Source organism: Adiantum capillus-veneris, chromosome 18, assembly GCF_014529385.1.
Source record: "Adiantum capillus-veneris isolate H3 chromosome 18, ASM1452938v2, whole genome shotgun sequence".
NCBI classification, from domain to species: Eukaryota; Viridiplantae; Streptophyta; class Polypodiopsida; order Polypodiales; family Pteridaceae; genus Adiantum; species Adiantum capillus-veneris.
Window position 1 is genome coordinate 100,211,162 of NC_140948.1, and position 22,523 is coordinate 100,233,684.

The window sequence follows — 22,523 nt, forward strand, 5'->3', positions numbered from 1 at the left end:
TTCTAAGCCCCCCCTCCCCGGCAAGGTTGGAACTCCTCACATTGTACCACCTCAAAGGTTGATGGATTACTTTTTGATTTTGTGAAAACTTTGGCTTCTTGCATGATAGGTTCCTCCATGCTTAACATACATGGTCATACCAATGCTTTTTAACATCCTCAAACAGTTCTTGAAGATTAATTTCGCATGGATTCAACTCACATTCTTCTACTTTGTTTTGGAGTTGGCATTCCATGTGCACAGTCATCTCTTTATTAATCTCACATGGATTCAACTCACATTCTTCTACTTTGTTTTGGAGTTGGCATTCCATGTACACAGTCATCTCTTTATGATCAACATGGTCTATGATCTCCCCACTTATGATTTCCTCTTTATCTTCACTCTCTTCTTTTAGACAAGAAACACTCACAGAACATTCCATAGGATCAAGTTTACCTTCAAGGTATTCATTCTCCATAGAGTCATGTTGCACAAAGGCTTCGTTTGCTTGGACTAGAAATTGATCCTCTGCCAAAATATTGGATGTATCCATTATTGAATTATCATCAATGTCATTTGAGATATCTTGTGTCGATTTTTGCATGCTTGTGATAAAGGTAGAAGAAAGAGATGCCACATTTAAATCTCGGCCACACACTTTAGCACTTGAATAATCAGTTGGCGTGTAAACATCATCTTTAACATTTTTCGGAGTAGAAGGAGAGAAGTATGGAAAAGGAGACGATTCCTTGATAGAAACACTTTCTTGATGGTTGGTACTTCCAGCATGATGGAAACCATTTTCGATGTAGAAGTACTTGTGAAACTTCCTTCAGGCAATAGTGACCGCTTCTTCAAAGGTAGAGGGTCCACTACAAGTAACCTTAGTCTTTAGGAAAGGAGACACACCCGAAATAAATTGATCCATTTTCTGGAAATGTAGAATTAAATCCACATCCTGTCCATGACAGAAAAAAATCTCCTCATAAGCATAGTAGTCTTCACCATGTTGTTGAAGTCTTCTCAATGAAGCCCATGCTTTCTTCGTTGTTGAAACTTTAGAGAATCTAGTCTTCAAAGCTTTGGAAATTTGGGTATATCCGTCTTCAATCTGAGAAGACATACTCCAAAACCATTGCTCAGCATTGCCTCTAAGGCATAGCAACAAAAAATCCCCTTTTTCAATGTCATCCCTTTTGACAAGGATATGGCAAACCATTCTAAAATCAACAAGAAAATCATCACATCTTCCAAAGAAGATTGGGATATCTTCAAAGGTATAGCGTATCATAGTTTAGAACCACACAAGGTTAGTTCCAAACAATCATTTTTTGCTTATGCCATGCAATTAACCACATAGAATCTTGAAAGGAATTGCAACATAAATTTTAGATTCTTCTATGAAAATATTTTTTCTTTATTATGTTATGCCAATCCATACCATTATCTAGCTCAATTTTTGTGGTCTTGAAATCAAACTATGCACTCAAGACTATATTTGCTAAGTTGCGCTAAAACAAGATGAAAACATGCACGTCAAAAGATGCATGCTAGTCAACAAGAGGCAAGATGACAGGGTTTGGCGACGCAAGAATTTCTCTTGCTCTTTGAGCACCAAACATGAACACCATACGTTGTTGAAAATGGATCTTTCTACTAATTGCAACGTTTATTTTAATGTGTGGAGTAAACTGAAAAGAAAAAACGTGCATAAAATTGATGTCCAATCGAACTCTACCATTGTTGAGTGGCATGTAAATTAGATGAGAGTCTGCATGAAAAATCTAAAAAACATGTAGACATGCATACTGGCGTCTCTTTTATTATATTCAATAACCCACCAGATTCGTCTGAATCTCACCCACCTTACGGAGTCGCTTAGACTTCAAAAACTCTACGATTGGGCTCGAGCTCGCACCATGAGCGCCATCAACAATATATATACTCTCGTAACCAGAAGAGCTGTCATGCCGAGCTGCACAACTTGTCTCTCAAACTAAAAAAAAGAACATCTTTTGCGTGTACCAGCTACGAGGCACTGTCCCCGCCTTTCGAGACCCCTGCAACGCTGTTGCTGCCTCGTCCGACCCCGAACTGGACTCCTCTGCCTGTGCAACCCCTGCTGCCCTTTCCCCCCTCCTTGTGCGACACCTTGTGGTTGCGCCCGGAATTTCAATTGATTCCCTTTCTTTTTCGATTAAATTTCAGCTGGTAGCCCCTACTTGCATACATACTTACAAAAGTCCTTACATATATACTTATACACACATACAATACATGAGAGGCTACACAGGTGCTAGAGAGAGAGAGAGAGAGAGAGAGAGAGAGAGGGGATATACCAAATGTATGATTATAAGGGTTCGTTTGGATACGGAATTCTTGAGAAGAAGGCTAGTTAGTCTTAGCTACATAGCCAAAGCAGTCGAGCAGCTACTAGCACGTGAATAAACAGCAAGCAACAAGGACGAGCAGCTTTTCCTATAGCCAGCAAGAAGAAGGAATACCAGAAAACGTAATTTTTGTTTGGAGAGAGGTAGCAACAATCTGGACTTTAAGGTATGCTGATGAGCGCTCTTCTTATTTCCTTGCTACACACACACACACACAAAATAACACGAATGAGAGAGAGAGAGAGAGAGAGAGAGAGAGAGAGAGAGAGAGAGAGCACGGGGTTGGAAATTGTTGTGATATATCAGTAGTTACGTGTGAATGTTGATGATGTTGCCTACCTAAGAAAAATGATTATTTGACTTGTGTGCAATTGAGTATCCATCTTCATGTTCAAGGTCTTAGTTTTTTGAGCCAATCACTGTGTCCATGCTTGACAAGCTCGGTTTTGCGCAATGCAGCCACACAAGGTTTGCACATCATGGATCCAAACACTTCAGCAGAAAGTATCCTTTTTAATTTATTGGTTAATCTCAAGCTGACCTTTCTCTTTTCTTGTTTTGTTAATCAAGGAGTGCTTTTCATGAGTATCTGGTTGTTTGGATAGGTATACAAAAGTACTGCTTCTGTAGTGCAGTAGGATACTGCATGACACCCTTGACTATCCACTTGGAGTCTTGGGTCTCGAGCCCTACCACCAGATTTTGAAAGAGGCAGTTAGCACTAACTTGGATAATAGGCGGAGGTGAGTGACCTGTTCGAGTTCTTGTCACTGACTTGCTATACAAGTGATGTGACCAGACCCTACCATCAGATTGTGAAAAAGACAGTTCGCACTAACTTGGATAATAGGCGGTGGTGAGTGACCTGTTTGAGTTCTTGTCACTGACTTGCTATACAAGTTGATGTGACCCGAGTATCTAAATGCCTTAGAGGGAGACATGATACCCCTCATATGGTGTGAGTAGCCAGCAGAGAGAGAGAGAGAGAGAGAGAGAGAGAGAGAGAGAGAGAGAGAGAGAGAGATTGAGATTTTATTATCATCCTTGGAAGTCAAATATGACCCCTATGGGACCAAAGTTACATGTGATCTAGTATGTGTGCGGCTGATGAGTGATTTCCGATGCTCCAAAATTGTGGTGATGAGTGTCGCAATGGAGAGCCCACATTGTGGCTGGGAGAGGAAAGTGTGTAGGTCTAAGTCATGGCTAAAAATGTGAGGAAGCAAGTTTGAACGTGACCAAAAGCTGAGCTCTCTAGTAGTGTGTGGTACTCAGACTCTTAAACTTACAGTGAGTATAATGTGCACAATCGATTTGACTCTTCTCCATTGTCCCAATGCCCTATCTCGCATTGAAGGGAGTGAGAGCTAAGCTGAATGGCTGTGATAGTGCGTATCCTGACAAGGGGATAGGATCAAGCACATCTGTTGGCGAAGAACATGGTTTTGTAGTTGAGGGCAATATGGGTGGTGTAGTGTATGAAGTGTGACCCACGAGATTCCTCCCAAGCCGTAATACATTGGTGTTGTAGAAAAGCTTCATTCACTTGGGAGTCTATTGAGGCATCATGTAGCAGTGTAATGCATCTCAAACCACTTCTTTATGTCTTGCATCCATCCCATGCTCAAGATCTTGCTTTTATGCGTCTTTTGAACTTTTTTGCTTGCTTCTCATGCAATCGTAGGAAGTCGATGTGAGGGGTTTTGATGTATCTTTATCATGTACTTTACAACCCTTTGCATGCCCATAACCTCAATTGGAAGAGATCATCACTCAATAAGTAGGAGCATATATGGTGTTTGTGTCTTAACTTGGAGAAAGTTTATAAGAAAACACTTTTGGACATTCTCAAACTCTTTCCAAGTAGACTTTGAGATGCGACCAATTGATATTGTGCTAATTCTTTCTATCTTTTGTGGTGCGTATGCCCTATCAACCACCTCATTTTTGTGCTAATTTTTCCGATTTAATACTTCTTTTAGTGCTAGGCTTCATTATGGTTGAGTTTGCCCTTGATCTCAGGAGGGATGACAAAAACTCATACGTTGAGCTTTGTGTTGATATATGCTCGTGTGTGTGCGTGTGGTGTGTTGTGTTGGGGAGCATATGTTAGTACCTAGTTCTATACCCACTATTGGGCACTGACGACGTTAGTGGGGATGTCGCGGTATTTAGTCAATACTATGCATGATGGAGCTGATGGTTATATTGCCTTGTGGGTGACTACCATGGGTCTATACTTGCGCTTTCCTTCAAGGGTGAATCTTGGCTTATTCTGGATTCATCTAGGTATATATATAGACTTTGAGATGCTCCTGCCCCATTCTTCAACTCCATAAAGAAGAACCGGTGTCACCAATGTGTCAAAAAGGTGCTTCTTGAGATCCTAACATTTGATGTTTCCGTGATTACACACGTTCTCAAATGCATAGTAAGCCCTCTTTCCGGCTTCCAAATGGCGCATAGCACTTTCATGTCACTTGTGATTGGCTGGAACCTCAAGGCCAAGGTACTTAACGTTCTGAACAACTTCAAGTATCTCATTGTTGTACACAATGCATGGCTTCTCTTTATGGTTGGTTTTCACAAGCATAACCCTTGTTTTGGATTCATTCACAATTAGCCCACTATGCGAGCAAAAGTTCTCAAGGACAACTATAAGCTTTTGTGTATTCTCTAAAGTGTATGCTAGAACCACTATATTATACGCATACAACAAAAGCATGATCACCGCATTGCAAATAGTGACCTCTTCAATGCCCTTCTTGCATAAAGTCAAGTACCATCTGTTCCAACAGATCGACGCATAGACCAAAGAGAGTAGATGACAACGGACATCCTTGTTTAACCCCAATGGTGCTTGCAATTTTTTTTGAAATTCTTCTTCCCATATGTAATTGACACATCACCTTCTCATAGATTCGAGAAACCGCAAGCATAAACTCACTTGGCACTTGGAGTTGTCATGTGTACATCTAACCCTATGTGCATGCGGACAAGCTAACTCCTATTTCTAGGGTTTAGGACGGCCTAGGAAGTGTTCTAGCACCCTTGTGAGCCTTTATGCAGGACGTGGATGTCGAGACACTTTAGATTAGTTGCATACCCTCTGATTACACATGAGCATAGCCAATGTGTGTTACGTGTAGGCATTGGGGAGTCTTCCCATACAGTTGGTTACTGTTGCATTAGTACTCACCCTAGGTATTTATTAGCATGTGAATCGCCTCTTATTAGTAGTTCATCAACACATCAATAAGTGATATTTTAGCATCATTTTTAGAATCGTGGATTTTTAAGTGATCCTAGGGGTCACTTCTCAACAATAAGTGGGTTTTTAAGTGGCATTGCTCGACCCGGCTTTAAGTTCATATACAAGTGATCCTAGGGGTCACTTCTCAACAATAAGTTAGTATACGTAGTACAAGTACCAATACCCACAGTACCTCAACACCTCTGGCATTTTCGCTGTCAGCAGATCAGCCAGCGTTTTCAGTTTTTCGCCAGAGTACCAGATCAGCCAGCCTTTTCAGATTCAGCCTCAGATCAGATTAGCATTTTCAGATTCAGCCTCAGATCAGACCAGCGTTTTCAGATTCCGCCTCAGATCAGCCTGCGTTTAAAGATCTCAACCCTAGCCTCATCGTTAGTTTGCAGTACCAAGTTAGATCAGCCCTAGTGTTTTTAGTTTCCAACCCTTAGCCAAGTATCTATGTAATGTGTTGCGGAAGTGAATGATGGTGAATGATCAGTTCGTGCCCAAGGTTCCTTTTACTCAAGGGGAGAGAGAGCCCCCCTTTACTTTATGAGAGATTGTGTAATATATCAAAACAAGAGAGAATGCAAATTGTGAGTGAAAGTGCTGTGTGTGTGTGTGTGTGTGTGTGAGAGAGAGAGAGAGAGAGAGAGAGAGAGAGAGAGAGGACAGAGAGGGTCCCAAACCCCCCTCCAAGGGCCCCCCTCTCTAGCAATAGAGAGGTATTTGCTTTAGATTGCATTAAGTATGGTACAATGGTTCTAGATGCTGAGATGCTTGATGACGACGACGACAACGACGGCGACGACGACGACGACGATACTTGGATGAGATGAGGTACTTCGAGGTTGTAGAAACGCTAAGGGTACTTGCTGGAATCTGTGAGTGCGGCGAGGCTATGGGTTGATCCGCTATTGCTGGTGGCGGCGATAGGTTGTAAACTGAAAACAGTGATGGTATAAGGTTGAAAATTGAAAACGCTGATGGAATTGCGGCGAAGACCGCGATTGCGACGAGGCTAGGACTGTATTGCTAAAACACTGAGGCTTTGGATGCCAAATGCTGATGGGCTGAGATCCAGAACACTGATTTGCTGATGGAAATCACTGATGCTGAAACGCTAGGTACTGCTGGAGGTCCTTGGTACTGCAGGGTACTTGAGAAGCTCTTCTATTGCACCTGTGCTCTCTTCTGGCGTTCCTAGGACTGTATATATAGGTGCAAAAAGCTGGGCCGAGCAGTAGCCAGACAGCCCCATGATTCACTAAAATTGAAGCTGAAGGGTCACTTAATAATAAATGGCTTAAGAGGTGGTTCCCATGTGCGTTTAGAGACGGTTTACATGCGGTGGAAAGCTTATGTTGGGTTAAATGCTTTTGCTAGGGTACTAACGTGCTGTGCAATCATAGGGTATGCAACTACTGAAGTGCCTGGACATGCATGTCTTGCGTACAGGCTCACAAGGATGCCATAACACTTCCTAGGCTGACCTAAATTCTAGAAGTAGGAGTTACAGCTTGTCCACATGCACATAGGGTTAGATGTGCACGTGACATCCTCCCTTTCAAGGTGAGATTCTGGTACCGAGATTTAGGGCGTCCGTATAGTTCGCCAACAACTTTTGGGAGTCTGCGATGAACTTTTCGTGGGCCCACTCTGCTTCGTGGGTCCCACGGTACTTGAACTTCAAGAAGGTCTGCAATGCTTGCTTCTGTGGGCTGCGTCGAAAGCGATGCAGAATCATTCGCTTTGACTCCATGTCTTCAACTTCGTCTACAATCTCGGGTTCATATTCTTGAAGAATCTCCTTTGAAGGGTTTCCCTGAAACCACAACCACTTCAAACACAATATCATAGACAAATCTGTTACTTGTTGAGTGACTGAAAGAAGACTATGCTTTCTAAATGACTGCGGATGGAATGCAAAGGAAAAATGTGATGGAGTGCCAAACCTTTCACCAAGTAGATGCCAAAATTGTGAAATAAACTTGACTTTTCGATCTAAAACTAGGCCTTGCCAAGGAATGAGCATGCAAAACCAATTGACATGACGTACAATCATGAACATTGTAGATATTTTGAAGCAAACTTTGGATCTTTTCTAGAGTGATCTTCATGCGTCTGTCTCATGCGTGAGGGAATTATGTGCATCGTGTAGATGTTCCTATGAGAAGATAACACATAAATACAGTGACGAAAAAACAAGAGACTTTTACGAATGAGAGACTCGAACAATGCACACTGACTAATCATGCAAACAAAAGATACTTCCTGAATGGGTACTGTGGACCTCGACTCAAGAGCCAAGATCAGTCGTGCGTGACTGATCGTATCTGCAATTAGGTTAGCTTTACTAGGAACACAATCAATCAAACCACCAAATTGCTGACAAGACTGGAACCATCTAGCTTGACGATCACTCCAAGGTGTACTCGGTACAGATTGGAGCAACTTGAAGGCTTGATGATCCTTACGAACAATTAAATCTCTATCATGCACAAAATACGTGTCGTGCTTAGGAGAATGAATGACTGAGAGAGATTCATGCAATGATTGATTCTTTTATGGACTGTGGGACTGGGTACTGAGATATGAGATTGCGTGTTTTATCCTCTTTTTGGACTGTGGGACTGGGTACTAATATGTGAGATTGCGTGTTTTATCCTCTTTCAATATGAGAGTAATGACACAGACAAAATGTTCTTGTCACAGTGAAGAACCACCGTCCACGGCGGCACCTTCACTGCGAGAGAGAGAATGTTTGCTTTCCAACTAACTTGTGGATCATAATCTTTAAACCACTTGATACCAAAAATCATATCACATCCTTTGAGAGGAGAAATCATGAACTTACGACGTCACATTAGGACATTCATGGGTGAGTGAGGAGTGCATGCCATGAGCAAATCCAAAGATCACAATGGAATCTAATGGAAGAGCGTCTAAACGTGCGCTCTTTATGAGAGAGTCACTAATCACATCATGCATACTACCAGAATTAAACAAGATCACGATACGTTGACTATTCACATGACCATAACAGTGCATGAGAGACTCAACTACATGATCATTAGAAACTTGGGACACATTAGTGTTCTCATTTATTGCATTAACAGACGACGTGGATTTTGTGGGTTCTTTGGGTGCTTTCTTAGGACAATCTCTTTTTATGTGACCTTAAGTGTGACATTCAAAACATCTTTCTTCCTTGCCATACTCAGTGCGTTCTTCAAGACTTAACCAACCTCCTACTATTCCTTGAGCAGATTTTTCATCAGGTGTCAATTAAAGGTTTCCTGAGTTTTAGCCTTTCCTTTACTATCACTATGAGGTGAAGAGTGCTATGCTCTAAGTGTAGTGGAAGATTGAGAAGAGGAAGAATTACCATTGTTCTTACCATTACTCTTACCATTCGGTTGGTTCTGAGGGGTGCTTGACTTGTTCTCCTTCGGCTTACCTTTGTTGTGCTTCATTTCTTGTGCTAGAGCGATTCTAACGGCGCCATTGTAGTCCGTAGGGTTGAAGACTTGACATCGAACTCGATGTACACATCCAACCCAAGAAGGAAAGCCTTCTTGCGATCCTCATCCATTTTTACATTTGAACGTGTCACCAGGAGGTGTATTTTTCCTGTTGCCTTCTTTAAATATGCATTACATATTTTATTTATTTGATTTTTACTTGTTTTCCTCGGAACCCCTGAAAAGGTGCAAGTGGACATTGCATGGCCAATGTGAAACGGCTGCGGCCGAATGGGTTTCTCACATCCGAAATCTAGGTCTGTCACTTAACACAGAAATGTGATGAATATGGAAGCTTGTGAGCACCATAAGCCACTCGGTTGGTCACTTACAACTTTATAAGTGGTGGGAATGGGGAATTAAACCAAAGGGGCTAAGTGGGCACTTGGCAGGTGGAAAGCAACGTACAGAACACCTTAGCAAGAGGGGCGCCCAAATGAGGGTGGAGACTGATTTTTGAGCATAAGTGACCTACAGTGTGTGTGTGAGTAGTGTGTGCAGGCGCACAACTTTAATGGAAAGCTTGCCTTCTCCTTTGTCTCATGTAGCGCGATGATTTGTTCTCGTGCATCTCTCTCTCCCTTTGCACATATGGTAATGCCCCACTAGTTGGGCTTCTCAGTTGACTATGTACAGTTATGGGGGTTCTATGCGCGTTTGCCAAGGCAAGAGCCTTCTGAATAGGAATCGGATTAGCTAATTGCTAATCCCCCATGGGTACACACAGTTCCATCGCGAAAGATTGCGAATTTGGAGAATTTTCTTGTGTGAAAACTCGTCCAAAACACAAGGGGACTCTCATTGCGTGCGGGAGCCCTTGGGACACGCGTAGATGTGTTCGCTTCGCTAAAAATGATCCAAAACAGAGACTTATAGCCTGCTGTGTTTTTCTGCAGGTTTAGGGTTTTGACCTAAACTGCAAGAGAACACCAGGGAGCCTTGGGAAGGCCTAGGCATGCTTGTACAGGGCTTTGGGCACGTGGCAGTGAGAAAACAAGGAATTACAGCACGCTGAAATTCTGTTACAGCTCACCATAAAGCTTCTAATTGCGAGGGAATTCGTCCTAGACAAATACTTTTGACTTGCAAGGGATGTTGCCGAAATTCAGGTCAACAAGCTTTTAGAGAAGGGGCTGATTCAGCCCTCCTCTTTGTTCGCCTGTACTCCTAGTGCAGAAGAAGGATGGTTCATGGCGCATGTGCATTGGCTATTGCGCCCTAAATAAGAATACCATCAAAAACAGGTTCCCCATACCGAGGATAGATGACATCCTTGATTGGCTTGAGGGAGCGTCACTGTTTACCAGGATAGACCTGAAGAGTGGGTACCACCAGATACGCATTAGGCCAGAAGATGTCCATAAGATTGCGTTCATGACAACATTTGGTCTCTATGATTTCCTTGTCATGCGCCATTCAGTCTCACAAATGCTCCTACCACGTTCAATAGAATGATGTACATAATATTTAGATCACATAGAAACTTCGTGGGTACCTTCTTTGATGACGTGATTGTCTACTCAAAGTCTTAAGAGGAGCATAGGGATCACTTGACCGCAGTTTTCAATGAGTTACGCAGGAACAAGCTACTCATTAATGCGAAAAAGAGTGAATTCTTTTTGGAAGAGATTCACTTCCTTGGGCACATTTTTCAAAGGATGGGGTGTGCATGGATCTCGCCAAAGTGGAAACAATTAGGTCATGGCCAAACTTGAAGTTCGTACATGACATTCGAAGCTTTCTAGGCTTATGTTCCTACTACAAGAGGTTTATCCGAAATTTTGTTGAGATTACTTCTCCACTCCATGCATTGCAAGGGAAAGCAGTTACTTTCAAGTGGACAGCCAAGGAAATTATAGCCTTCAAACACTCGAAAGAAAAGCTGACTTCAGATTTGGTAATATTTTTGCCAGATCTTTCAAAACCTTTTGTGGTTCAGTGTGATGCATGTGGCCACAGTCTTGGTGCAATTCCAATGCAGAATGGCCGAGTAGTCGCATATGAGAGCAGAATTCTTTTGAAGACCGAAAGGAACTTGCAAGTTTATGAGAAAGAATTGCTGGCAGTAATTTACGCTCTCACTAGTTGGAAACACCATCTCCTAGGGGCTGATTTTGTTGTCCAAATAGATCATCAAGCCTTGCGATACTTTCTCACACAAGCAAAGTTGTCTGAGAAACACATGCGATGGGCAAACATCTTTTCAATGTTTCATTTCCAGATTATGCATGTGGAAGGAAAAAAGAACTTGGTGGCTGATGCGTTGTCACGGAAGCCCCAAATTTTGGTAGTGTCAATTCCATATCATTGTGAACTAGACGAAATGAAGACACAGTATGCTGAAGATTCAGATTTTGCAAGGATTTATGATGAGCTTGTTGATGGGCAATATCACGAACACTATATGCTTAAGAATGACTTTCTCATGATGCATGGAAAGTTATGCGTTACCAAACATTTACGGCCAAAGGTTTTTCAAGGGGAGGCCATGTTGAAGGTATGGGATGTGAAGATAACTCCTCGCACTCCAAAAAGTTGACTGCACAATCCTCAAGCCGCTTCGCCAGATTTTCCCTCTCTTGAGCCCAAGATCCTAACCTCCATAAGGCCGCAAGATTGGCACCAAAACACTCCCCAAATCCGTTCTCAAGCCGATCAAATTCCCAAGCCACGTCCACTCCTCTGCTACTCCCAAGTGGATCCACAAAATCTGCTATCCTTGTCTTGAACTCCAAGTGCTCACCTCTCCCAAGCCACTCCACACCCTCTCTTGATTCCTACTCTTAAACCAAAGCTGCTCCTCAAAGCAAGGCCAACAGAGCATTTCAAAATGCTGGTAGCAAGCAAGTGTCGAGAGGAGCCACGTAGACAAGGGCTTCTCAGCACGCAGCCGCGGTAAGGGGGGGTTGTAACAAACTGCTGACGTGTCAAAGCCTAAAGAATGGAGCCAACTTACAGATGTGGCCGAGGGGCCTAAACCCTAAGAAGAACAAGTAACAGAAGAAGTCCTACCAACTTATGGGGACCCCGTCCGATGGGGCCCCAAGTGACATAAAGGAAGAAAATAAAGCAGGATCCGGACACACGCCAAAAACTGATGATGGGGTAAATTTCTGAAAATTGCGCTGGCATGATGACGTGGTAGGCTGTACGGATTTCCGCGTTTTGCGCTGGTTGATGACGTTGCAGGCTGTACCGATTTCCGTAAATTACGTTGGGAGCTTTTGGCATTGCTTTTTGGACCATAAGCTTTTGAGTTTTAAAAACTTTTTACTGTAACTGCTTTTCAGGCCAAGGGCCTTTAAATATGAGGCTAGGGTTCATTCTCTGGCATGCTTCTTGGAGAAGGTGTAGAGTCTGGAGTACCGGCTTGTACTGGGTTGATGCAATATAAATAAATACCGAAAGGGGCGCCAAGGTTTGGGGCCAATACTCTCTGGGGTGGAATTCCGCCACTCCGTGTCGCGTGTCGTCTCTCTATTTCAGTTCAATTGTTATTGAAGTGCTAAAAGTCTGTTCAGTCTGTTCTTTTCTATGGTGCCCGCCTTGTGGCAGTGGTATCAGAGCATCAGGCGTGTGCTTTTCTGAAAGCATATCGGTCCTACAAAAGAGCAGACAGAGCTATTGGAATTTTATTCGAGGTATCTTCGCCCTCCAACCCGGACTTATTAGCCACTCCCACCCTTACTTCATCGTGCATCGGGCGCGCTCCCGTCTTCACCGCTCATGTCTTACAGGGCATAAGCCAATTAAGATCACTTGCAAGAGAAGGATCCAGATTTGTTTCAAGTCACTGTTTTTCTCAAAAGTAGTGCCATGTAGATGTTGATGTCTATAGCGACCAATCCGCACACTCCAAGTACTTGGCAAGCTTTCAAGAAAAAAAATTTGTCCAAGTTATATGGTTTTTGATATCTTCCTTCGGAGTGCAACTTTTGGCAGAGTGGGGTATCCTGAAATGCTTGCCATGGAAACCCTAGCAGATTATAACTTGAAATTTCTCAACATCTCTCAGTAGATGTCTCTTCATGAGCAGATGACCTTAGAGGTTCGGTGTGATTGCTATCTCTTGGGACTACCATCACCGCCAAAGAAACACTATCTGTTCAAGAGCTGATGGACCATGCTGTGCTCGGCTACGACCTTATGGAAGAAACCTAACCCTAATTTTTGGTGCAGGTTTCAGGATGGAAAGTCAATCGACTTTTCGAGCTCGACTGATGTCGAGATTGTTTTTTTTAAAGTTTGAAATCTGTTTGAGAACTTGTTTGGTGATCCTGTTTGGAATTTGTTTAAAATGGATGGTGTCTGTTTTGAACCCGTCTTGGTGCCGATTTGAATTGTTTGACTCTGGTTTGATACTGGTTTCAATGATTGGTGATTTTACTCCCCGGTGGAGAAGTGAGAAATACTGTTTTGGTATTGTTTGAACCTCGGAACGACGTAGGCCGATGCCTGGGGAGCGTTTCGTTGTATGTTTGAAAACCTCGGAACGACGCAGGTCGATGCCTGGGGAGCGTTCCGTTGTATGCTAGAAAACCTCCGAATGATGCAGGCCGATGCCTGGGGAGCATTTGGTTGTATGCTTGAACCTCCGAGCGACGCAGACTGCGGTCTGGGGAGCGTTTGGTTGTACAGTCCTCTGAGCTCATGGCCCGGACCTTTTTAGGTTATTTGCGGGGGAGTGACGAGGTGGTCGTTGAGTAGCTTCATACCGCAGACCGTTTTGTCTCGGGGGAGTGCTCAGCGGTGCTATTTGTTGTGTCTTGTAACATGCATATGTAAGCATTTGTGTTGCATTGTGATGTGCCAATTATTTAATATTCCTGATTGGATCAGATTGCCTGGGTATGTAATTTTAGTGCATCAAGACACCCGTGGAAGATTAGTAGGGTCTGGGTGTGATGGCTAATTTTACTACGCCGGAATATCAAGAGTTTCGATTTGGACGAAAGGAGAAGCTAACTCCTTGATCAAAACAGCCGAAAGGAGAAGCTAACTCCTTGATCAAAAGAGCAGAAAGGAGAAGCTAACTCCTTGATCAAAAGAGCAAAAAGGAGAAGCTAACTCCTTAATAAAAAGAGCAAATTGATTGTCCCTCGGATTTTTTTTTTTGAGCTAACTTGAGTTGTTTTGCAGATATGCTGTAATTGCGGACGACTACTCTCTTTCAAGAAGGGGAGATGTAACAAACTGTTGACGTGTCAAAGCCTAAAGAATGGAGCCAACTTACAGATGTGGCCGAGGGGCCTAAACCCTACGAAGAACAAGTAACAGAAGAAGTCCTACCAACTTATGGGGACCCCGTCCGATGGGGCCCCAGGTGACATAAAGGAAGAAAATAAAGCAGGATCCGGACACACGCCAAAAACTGATGACGTGGCAAATTTTCGAAAATTGCGTTGGCATGATGATGTGGCAAGTTGTACGTTTTGCGTTGGCTGATGACGTGGCAAACTGTACGGATTCTCGTAAATTATGCTGGCAGCTTTGGGCATTGCTTTTTGGACCAGAAGCTTTTGAGTTTTAAAAGCTTTTTACTGTAACTGCTTTTCAGGCCAAGGGTCTTTAAATATGAGGCTAGGGCTCATTCTCTGGCATGCTTCTTGGAGAAGGTGTAGAGTTTGGAGTATCGGCTTGTACTAGGTTGATGCAATATAAAGAAATACCGAAAGGGGCGCTAAGGTGTGGGGCCAATACTCTTTGGGGTGGAATTCCGCCACTCCGTGTCGCGTGTCGTCTCTCTCTATTTCAGTTCAGTTGTTATTGAAGTCCTAAAAGTTTGTTCAGTCCGTTCTTTTCTATTGGCAAGTGGTGCCCTCCTTGTGACAGGGGGGGGTGGGGGAGGGGCATGTAGCGTTTTAGACCGCTTCTGGGGAAGGTGTCGCCATCGGCGGCGTTTCAACATGCTAAGGGGTGTGGGAGGGTTTCATCGGTGCCGGGCATTTTAAAACGCTAGCGTCTCAACACGCAATCGGGGTCATTGTTGGTAAGCAAGTCCTCTGCGCCAAGTGCTGCAACTGGTTGGCGTTTCAAAGCGCAACTGCATGTGTCGGTGTCCCTTTTGCAGGCGTTTCAAAACGTTGGCAGTGGGCTCACAGTTGAGGGCAATTGGCTGTGTACAAGGGAGAGGGCGACGGCACTGATAACCGTTGCGTTTTGAAACGCAAAGAGATTGAATAACGGCACCGGTAGAGCCAATAACGCTTGGCGTTTTGAGATGCTACCATAACGATGGAGATGGGCGCTACAAGCAGAGGGAAGGTGCTCACAGATCTCCAACCGCCAACCTCCAATCTTCTTCTCAGTAGCGCCGGTTTCTCTTCTCACGGGCTCTTCTCTGGGCCGCCTTGCTCGCCCAAGGTCACAGATCACATATGCTCTGATACCATGTCAAAGTGAACGATGCGGAAGCGTACACAAGCGGGGAGAATACACGAGAGAGAGAGAGAGAGAGAGAGAGAGAGAGAGAGAGAGAGAGAGAGAGAGAGAGAGAGAGAGAGAGAGAGAGAGAGAGAGAGAGAGAGAGAGAGAGAGAGAGAGAGAGAGAGAGAGAGAGAGAGAGAGAGAGAGAGAGAGAGAGAGAGAGAGAGAGAGAGAGAGAGAGAGAGTCTGAACCGACCAACCTTAGCAATGAAAATGATGTAATACAATGGGGGCAAGGGGTTGCTTATCTAGCAACCTTAGTAAATTGCCCTACCAAGACTTTGATAAATAAGTAAAATAAATACCGAAAAGCCAAACTAAATAATGGGATCACATTGGGCAGTTCACTTGAGATGCCAAAACTCTAACCGAGATATTAACATGTTTTATTGTAATGCAAGCGAGGTCGCCTGTAGTATTTCAAGGGTGGGGTGTGTCACCAAGAGGTTTATTTTTCCTGTTGCCTTTAAATATGTACTACATATGTTTATTTTATTTTATTTTTACTTGTTTTTCCCGGAACCCCTGAAAAAGTGCAAGTGGACATTGCATGGCCAGTGTGAAACGACTGCGGCCGAACGGGTTTCTCACATCTAGAATCTAGGTCGGTTAGCATGGGACTGGTCAGGCTAGTTAGCACTGAATTCTGATGAGTATGGAAGCCTATGTGTGCCATAAGGGAATTTGAGCCACTCGGCAGATCACTTACAACTTTATACGTGGTGGGAACTAGGGAATTAAACCAAAGGGGCTAACTGGACACTTGGCAGGTAGAAAGCAACCTGCAGGACACCTCAGCAGGAGGGGGCGCCCAAATGAGGGTGGAGGCTGATTTTTGAGCATAAGTGACCTACAGTGTGTGTGTGAGTAGTGGGTGCAGGTTCACAACTTTAATGGAAAGCTTGCATTCTCCTTTGTCTCATGTAGCGCAATGATTTTCGCTCGTGCATCTCTCTCTCCCCTTAGCACATATGGTAATGCCCCATTAGTTGGGCTTCTCATTTGACTATGTACAATTCTCGGGGTTTTATGTGCGTTTGCCAAGGTAAGAGCCTTCTGAACAAGAATCGAATTAGCTAATTGCTAATCCCCCACGGGTACGCACCGTCGCACAGTTCCATCGCAAAAGATTGCGAATTTGGAGAGTTTTCTTGCGTGAAAACTCGTCCAAATCACAAGGGGACTATCCCATTGCGTGCGGAGCCCTTGGGACACGGTGGTGCAGCCAAAGTTGGTCCGAGCTGGAAAGTGGTCAATGCCAAGCAGAGGGTGCAGGCAAGTGTAGAACAAAAGGCTAGGGTAGGTGCCAAGGACTTGGGCAGTCGAAGGATAGCGGAAAAGTATGTATAAAGTGGCTTTTAGGCCAAGGAGGCTCAAAGACGGCTCAGTAGGGGTAGCATATGAAGATGTCCAAAGTGCTCTATCAGTACCCTGGAATATAGTGTTCAGTGTGCTTTAGAAGCCGGTCCAGATAGCTTGTCAAACGGAGCTCCGGTGCTCAATATACTAAAGTGCAAAGGTAGAGTGTGTAGCAGATCCCCGACGGGCAAGGCAGTTGGGGACAGGTGTCCCAGGCTGATGTTAGTGGATGCACGTGTAGAGCTCGAGTTATGGGGCATGCCTGTCTTCTCGGATTGCAGATTGGAGCTCTGGCTAGCAAGATATGAGTTGTTGAAGATTTTCCGGGGGCCGGGTCTGATCCCACTTGCCCGCATCGGGGGATGTGCCATCTGGCATCTTGTTGGTCTCGCCAAGGTTCTCGAAGATAGTGTGCATCATGTGGAGCTAACACAAATTGACGGCGCGTCAATTGGATACTTGGTCAGCAAGATACGGCAGAATCAAGTTGGGGGCATTTGGCGGTGAAAAGTTGGCAGTGATTTTTTTAGTTTTTTATGGTCTCAGATAGCGAGATCAGAGGAGTCCGAACATGATGAGGTTTGCACGGCACGGGGTTGACTTAGTAAAGATCCGACCCGGCTTGGCAGTTCGAGGTTCCAACTATTTGGCAAAATACGGGAGCCGAGGGAAGAAGGCCAAAAAGTGGAGGGTTTTAAATATATCTTTTGGTGATTTTTGATGGGCTTGAGGCCATGGGCCATGAGGCTGCCATGTGGACAAGACTAATCCCACATGCTCTGAAGGAGGCCGCGAGTTGGGGATATTTGGGTTAGGGCGTTAGCCCATAAGAGAAATGTGAAGGCAAGGGGAGCTTGGAGCTCCGTGAGCTATGGAGTTGGATGCGGTCGGCGCTGTGTCTGGCGGTGCAGGTCGTGAACGCCGGCGGCTTTTGGAAGGTTGGAGGTGGCGCCATCGCTGCGTGCGCCTGTCTGGCCATTGATGACGTGGCCGCCCGGAGCGAGGAGGGCAATAGCGACCTTGCTATTGCTTCCCCCTTCCATGAAAGGGGTGCGTCCTGCAGGGATCAAGGAAAGAGCTAGGGAGTCCGGGGGGTCTAATACCAAGAGGGCGGTCCCGCGGCAGTGGAGTGAGCCAGAGAGAAGGCCCGAAGGCAGCCGGGAGATCAAGTGCCAAGGGGACAATACCCATAGAGAGAGAGAGAGTCCGAGAGCTGCTAGAAGTACAAGTGCAAAGGGGTGGCCCCACTTCAAGGCCAAGCAAGCAAAGGCCGGCCAAGCTAGGGTAAGGGCAAAGAGAGGGGCCCGCCTTGTGTTCAAAGAAGGGCAAGGGCCAGCCAAGCAAAGGCCAAGGCAAGAGCAAAGGTAAGGCCGGACCAAAAAAGGGTGAAGGAGGAAAGAGAAATAGAGGAAGAGAAGAAGCAGGTGTGAGCCGGACAGATGAGCCAAAGGAGCAATGCAAAGTGGGCATTCCCAAAGAGGAAAAATAATGAGGAATAAATAAAAATAAAAAGCCTAGGGGCAATAGCGACATCGCTATTGCACCTCCCCAAGTGCAAAAGAGAGAGGAATTGAGCGGATGAAGCAAGGCGGTGCCCCCTTTCCAAAAATACCAAATTAGGGTACGAAATGGACCAAGAGGGCAACTTCCCAAATTGAAAACCCTCCCCTATAAAAGTCAAAATTTAATCAAATTAGGGGCTTTTTTTCTTGGCTTTTGTGCCGTTTAAAGCGTGCAAAGCGGAGCTCTCTGACAGAGGAGCGTGCCTGTCAAAGCCCTTTGTATTTTTTTGTGTAAATGGCCATGGTGATGGTAGTGTAAGCCTGTGACGTGCTTTGTAAAGTGCAATCGAGCCACTGTTGCCCCGTCTCGTTGTTGTTTCCCCTGCCCCCCTTCTCTTTCTCCTACTCTGGTGTTTTCCCTCGGTGCCGGTAGTGTGGATGTGTGTGCCCCCCCGGACCGACGGTGTTTTGTGTGAGAGAGTGAGATTGAGCGGTTGTGTGCGTGTAAGGGTGGAGACAGACCGTGGCAGTAGGTGTGCGTCGTGTGGTGAGTTTGTGGAGTGTGAGAGCAGTGGAAATTGGGCAGGCGGTGGTCTGCTAGTGTGAGATGTGTTTTCGAAGGTGTTTTCCGAGAGGATAGGGGTGCTGTGGATACCCTGAGTTATAGAGAGGCCCTTGTGTTTGTGCCGAGCGTATTTCCCCATTTCCCCTCTCCATCCTCTGTTGCCCCCACTGAGGAGTATGCTGATGCTCCTAGTTGATGTCAAAATGGTGATTTTGGTAATGCCAAAGGTGCGGCCTTTGAAGAGCAGGTGCTGCTAGTGATGGCTTGGACGGGATTTCCCATTTTCACTGGGGTTGAAGAGCAGAAACCTGGCTTCAAGACTACGGGTTGTTCGTGTTGGAAAGCGGTCTATCGAGAGAAGATGGTGCGGTACAGGTGTTCCCGCTCCTGGTTCGTGGTAAAGCGAGGCTATGGTTCGATAGCCTTGGTGATGAGGAAAAGGCAGATTGTGAAGCCCTAGAGGCGTCTTTTCGAAGCAGATTTGTTGCGGATGCGCAGCTGGATGAAGTAAAGCGTAAGCTGGACAGTTTGAAGCAAAGCTTGGAGGGTGATTTTCAAGCGTTCGAGTGGGAGTTCGAAGCCGTTTGGGAGAAATTGATCAAGGTAACTGCTGCAGAAAATGCCAGTTTTTTGAAATTGAGTAAATGCATGGATTGCCTGCATGAGGAAGTGCGAGATAAAGTGGAGATAGATGGTCCGATGTCGTATGAAGAGGCAGTAGCTCTAGCAAGAGGGCGAACCAAAAAGATGTTAAAGAAGCGCGAGGCTAGGCAGGTTTTGCAAAGTGCAGTGGTGCCAAAGCAGTATAATGTGGTGGTAGCCGAGCCACAGGTGGTGCAAAGAGAAGTGCAAGTGCGAGAAGAACCAAGGGTTCTTTGGCTACAGAGAGACAGAGTGGTTCCTATGCCGAAAATGCCGGCTAAAGTGATTCCAATTGTGGAGGAAGTGCAGGTGATTCTAGAGTGGACAAAGGAGGTGCTACCAAGTTCGAGTGTAGCTGTTGAAGTTCCGTTGGAGTGTGGTAAAGACCAAAAAGTGCGGTTTGCAGACGAGGTCGAAGTGGTGAAGCTAGAGGAGATTCCCGAGCTAGAAACGGAGGAGACTGAGTCGAGTGACAATAGCTCTATGGATGCAGATACGAGTTGGGAGACCGAGTCGTCTCAATCCAGGTATGATGAGTTCGACCTCTTACATGTGAGTGGAGAGACAGTGAATGTGTGCGAGGAGCAGCATGAAGCACAAGCTGAGGTGCCTAGTGGAGACCAAGTGGAGCGGTCTAGGCCTACATGTAATGAAGAGCAGGTAAAGCTGGTATGTAGTGCCATGCTAATGGCCATGTTGATGAAGGTAGCAGTGGAATATGCCATAGTGGTGTAGCAAGTGCAAAGTTTTGCCAAAAGGCATAAAGCAATCGTGCCGGTGGAAGAGGACGAGGGTAATGCGATAGAGAATGAGTTTCTCTCTTCTTTGGCGAAACTTGATGATGCAGCGGTAGAAGAGCAGGTGATTGTAACGACAAGGAGATAGTGCTTATCGACCTTGAAGGGCCAGTTGAAGAAGAAGAGCTCGACGATGCTGGAATTGAGTGCATGGCAGATGAGAAGGGCAATGTGGAGTCAGAAATAGAGGTGCTTCCTATGCAGTCAGTGCCGTCTATGACAGGTGATGCGGATTCCAAGGCGGTATCCAAGCTTTCTAAAGAGGTTTGTGAGTGGCGGTTGAAGGGGATGCTAATCAAAGTAGCTGTGCAATATGCTGTTGAGCAGGTGCAGGGTCTGCTAGATGAGGATCTAGCTTTACATGGTTGGGAGGGTGGGTTAAGTATGTCAGGTCTACTTGGTGCGAGTGATAGTACAAGTAGGTTCTTGAATGGCGAACACGAGGGTGCTCTATTTGGTGTTCTTGGAGGTGTTTTGTTGCGAGTGGGCAGTTTGCCAATAAGTGCTTGGAGTAGTAGAAGTATGATGCTGGCAGTTTGGCTATGCAGTTGAATATGTGCCTTCGTGTAGCACTATGCAAAGCTGTTGTGGGTGGATGGAAGAGATCAATGCAAGGTGTTTGACCCAGGCGGTTGCTGACAGATAAAGCAGGGGGTTGGGCAACCCGCATGAACAAAGACAGCGGGTTACAGGTGTCAGTTTTGTATATATGATAGGTGGTTTTGCAGTGTATAGAGAGTTTGTTTTTGGTGTGCAATTTGTTAGTGCAATAAGCCTTTGTGTGGTTGAACATAAATGTTCAACAAGGGGGTGGGCAATGATGGTGCAACCAAAGTTGGTCCGAGCTGGAAAGTGGTCAATGCCAAGCAGAGGGTGCAGGCAAGTGTAGAGCAGAATGCTAGGGCAGGTGCCAAGGACGTGGGCAGCCAAAGGATAGCGGAAAAGTATGTCTAAAGCGGCTTTTTAGGCCAAGGAGGCTCAAAGATGGCTCAGTAGGGGTAGCAGATGAAGATGTCCGAAGTGCTCTATGAGTACCTTGGAATGTAGTGTTCAGTGTTGAAACGAACGAGGAGAAAGGATCTCCTGGCCACACGGACCGCCTACAGATGCTCGTCGGATGAACCACCCGACCATAGCCACCATCCGGCAGCTCCCTCGTGCTGGGGCCAGCGTGCGAGGACGTAGGCGTGCACCTGTAAGACCGAGCGTCCCATACCACCCGGCCTCACCTCCTCGAGGTGACCTCGCGCACTCCTAGCCTCGCGGGCTAACCACTGGCACTCTGCCAGTGGGGTCGATAATTGTAAATGAGGTCTTGGCCTCCCTTTTATAATAATGGCCGGCCACACTGGCCGGGTTCACACTACGTCCACCCGGACACTGGACGCCCATCCCAACGGCATCTGGGCTAGATCCCCTCTCCTGTGAGAGCGGGACATAACATACTTCCCCCCTTAAGAACCATTGATGTCCTCATCAATGAAGTGGGGATATTGAGCCTTCAAAGCTCTAACAGGTTCCCAAGTAGCAAACCTTTCAGATTGGCCCTTCCATTTAATTAAGTACTCGTCATAAGCCTTTTGGCGAGAATGACGGGTACGATGATCTAAAATTGCTTCTGGTTCTCGAGGAATATACTCAGTTTGCATATCTTGCCATACATTTTCCTCGATAGGCACGACAACATCAGCTTTGCCCAATTTCACTTTAAGGCGGCTGACATGAAACACTGGATGTACAGTAACATCCAAAGGAAGAGCCAGTTTGTAGGCAACTTGGCCAATTTTCTTTGTGATCAAGAACGGACCACAATATCTAGCTGAAAGCTTATAATGCTTTCCTGTTCGCATAGTCTTGGAATCCTTGGGTATCTTGAGATAGACCCATTCTGCATGTCATACAAGAAATCACGAGCTTGGCGTTCCTTGACTTTCTCTAAGCCAATAGCAATCGGGGATTTAGGCTCAAATCCATACATCAGCATGAACGGGCTAAATCCAGTAGCAGAATGCTTGCTACTATTATAGGCAAACTCTAATTGTGGAAGATACCTTTCCCAATGAGATTGCCTGTGAGAGACATA

The 22,523-nt window shown here is 45.3% G+C and overlaps 1 protein-coding gene across 4 annotated transcripts in view; it reads left to right on the plus strand.

Moving 5' to 3' along the window:
- Positions 1 to 2,271: 2,271 nt before the first annotated feature.
- The window catches only part of LOC147436090 (YTH domain-containing protein ECT2-like), a 55,634-nt gene continuing 35,382 nt past the window's right edge, over positions 2,272 to 22,523 (plus strand). For 3 of the 4 annotated variants that reach the window (XR_015185154.1, XM_086488986.1, XM_086488987.1), the window contains exons 1-2: positions 2,275 to 2,538; positions 2,832 to 2,876. Coding sequence is in view for 3 of the 4 variants with exons in the window: in XM_086488986.1 (XP_086345112.1) it covers positions 2,852 to 2,876 (25 nt within the window). In the remaining variant the exon portion in view is untranslated. Of the gene's footprint in view, positions 2,539 to 2,831; positions 2,877 to 22,523 lie in introns of all 4 variants that reach the window. The other variant, XM_086488988.1, reaches the window with a different exon arrangement.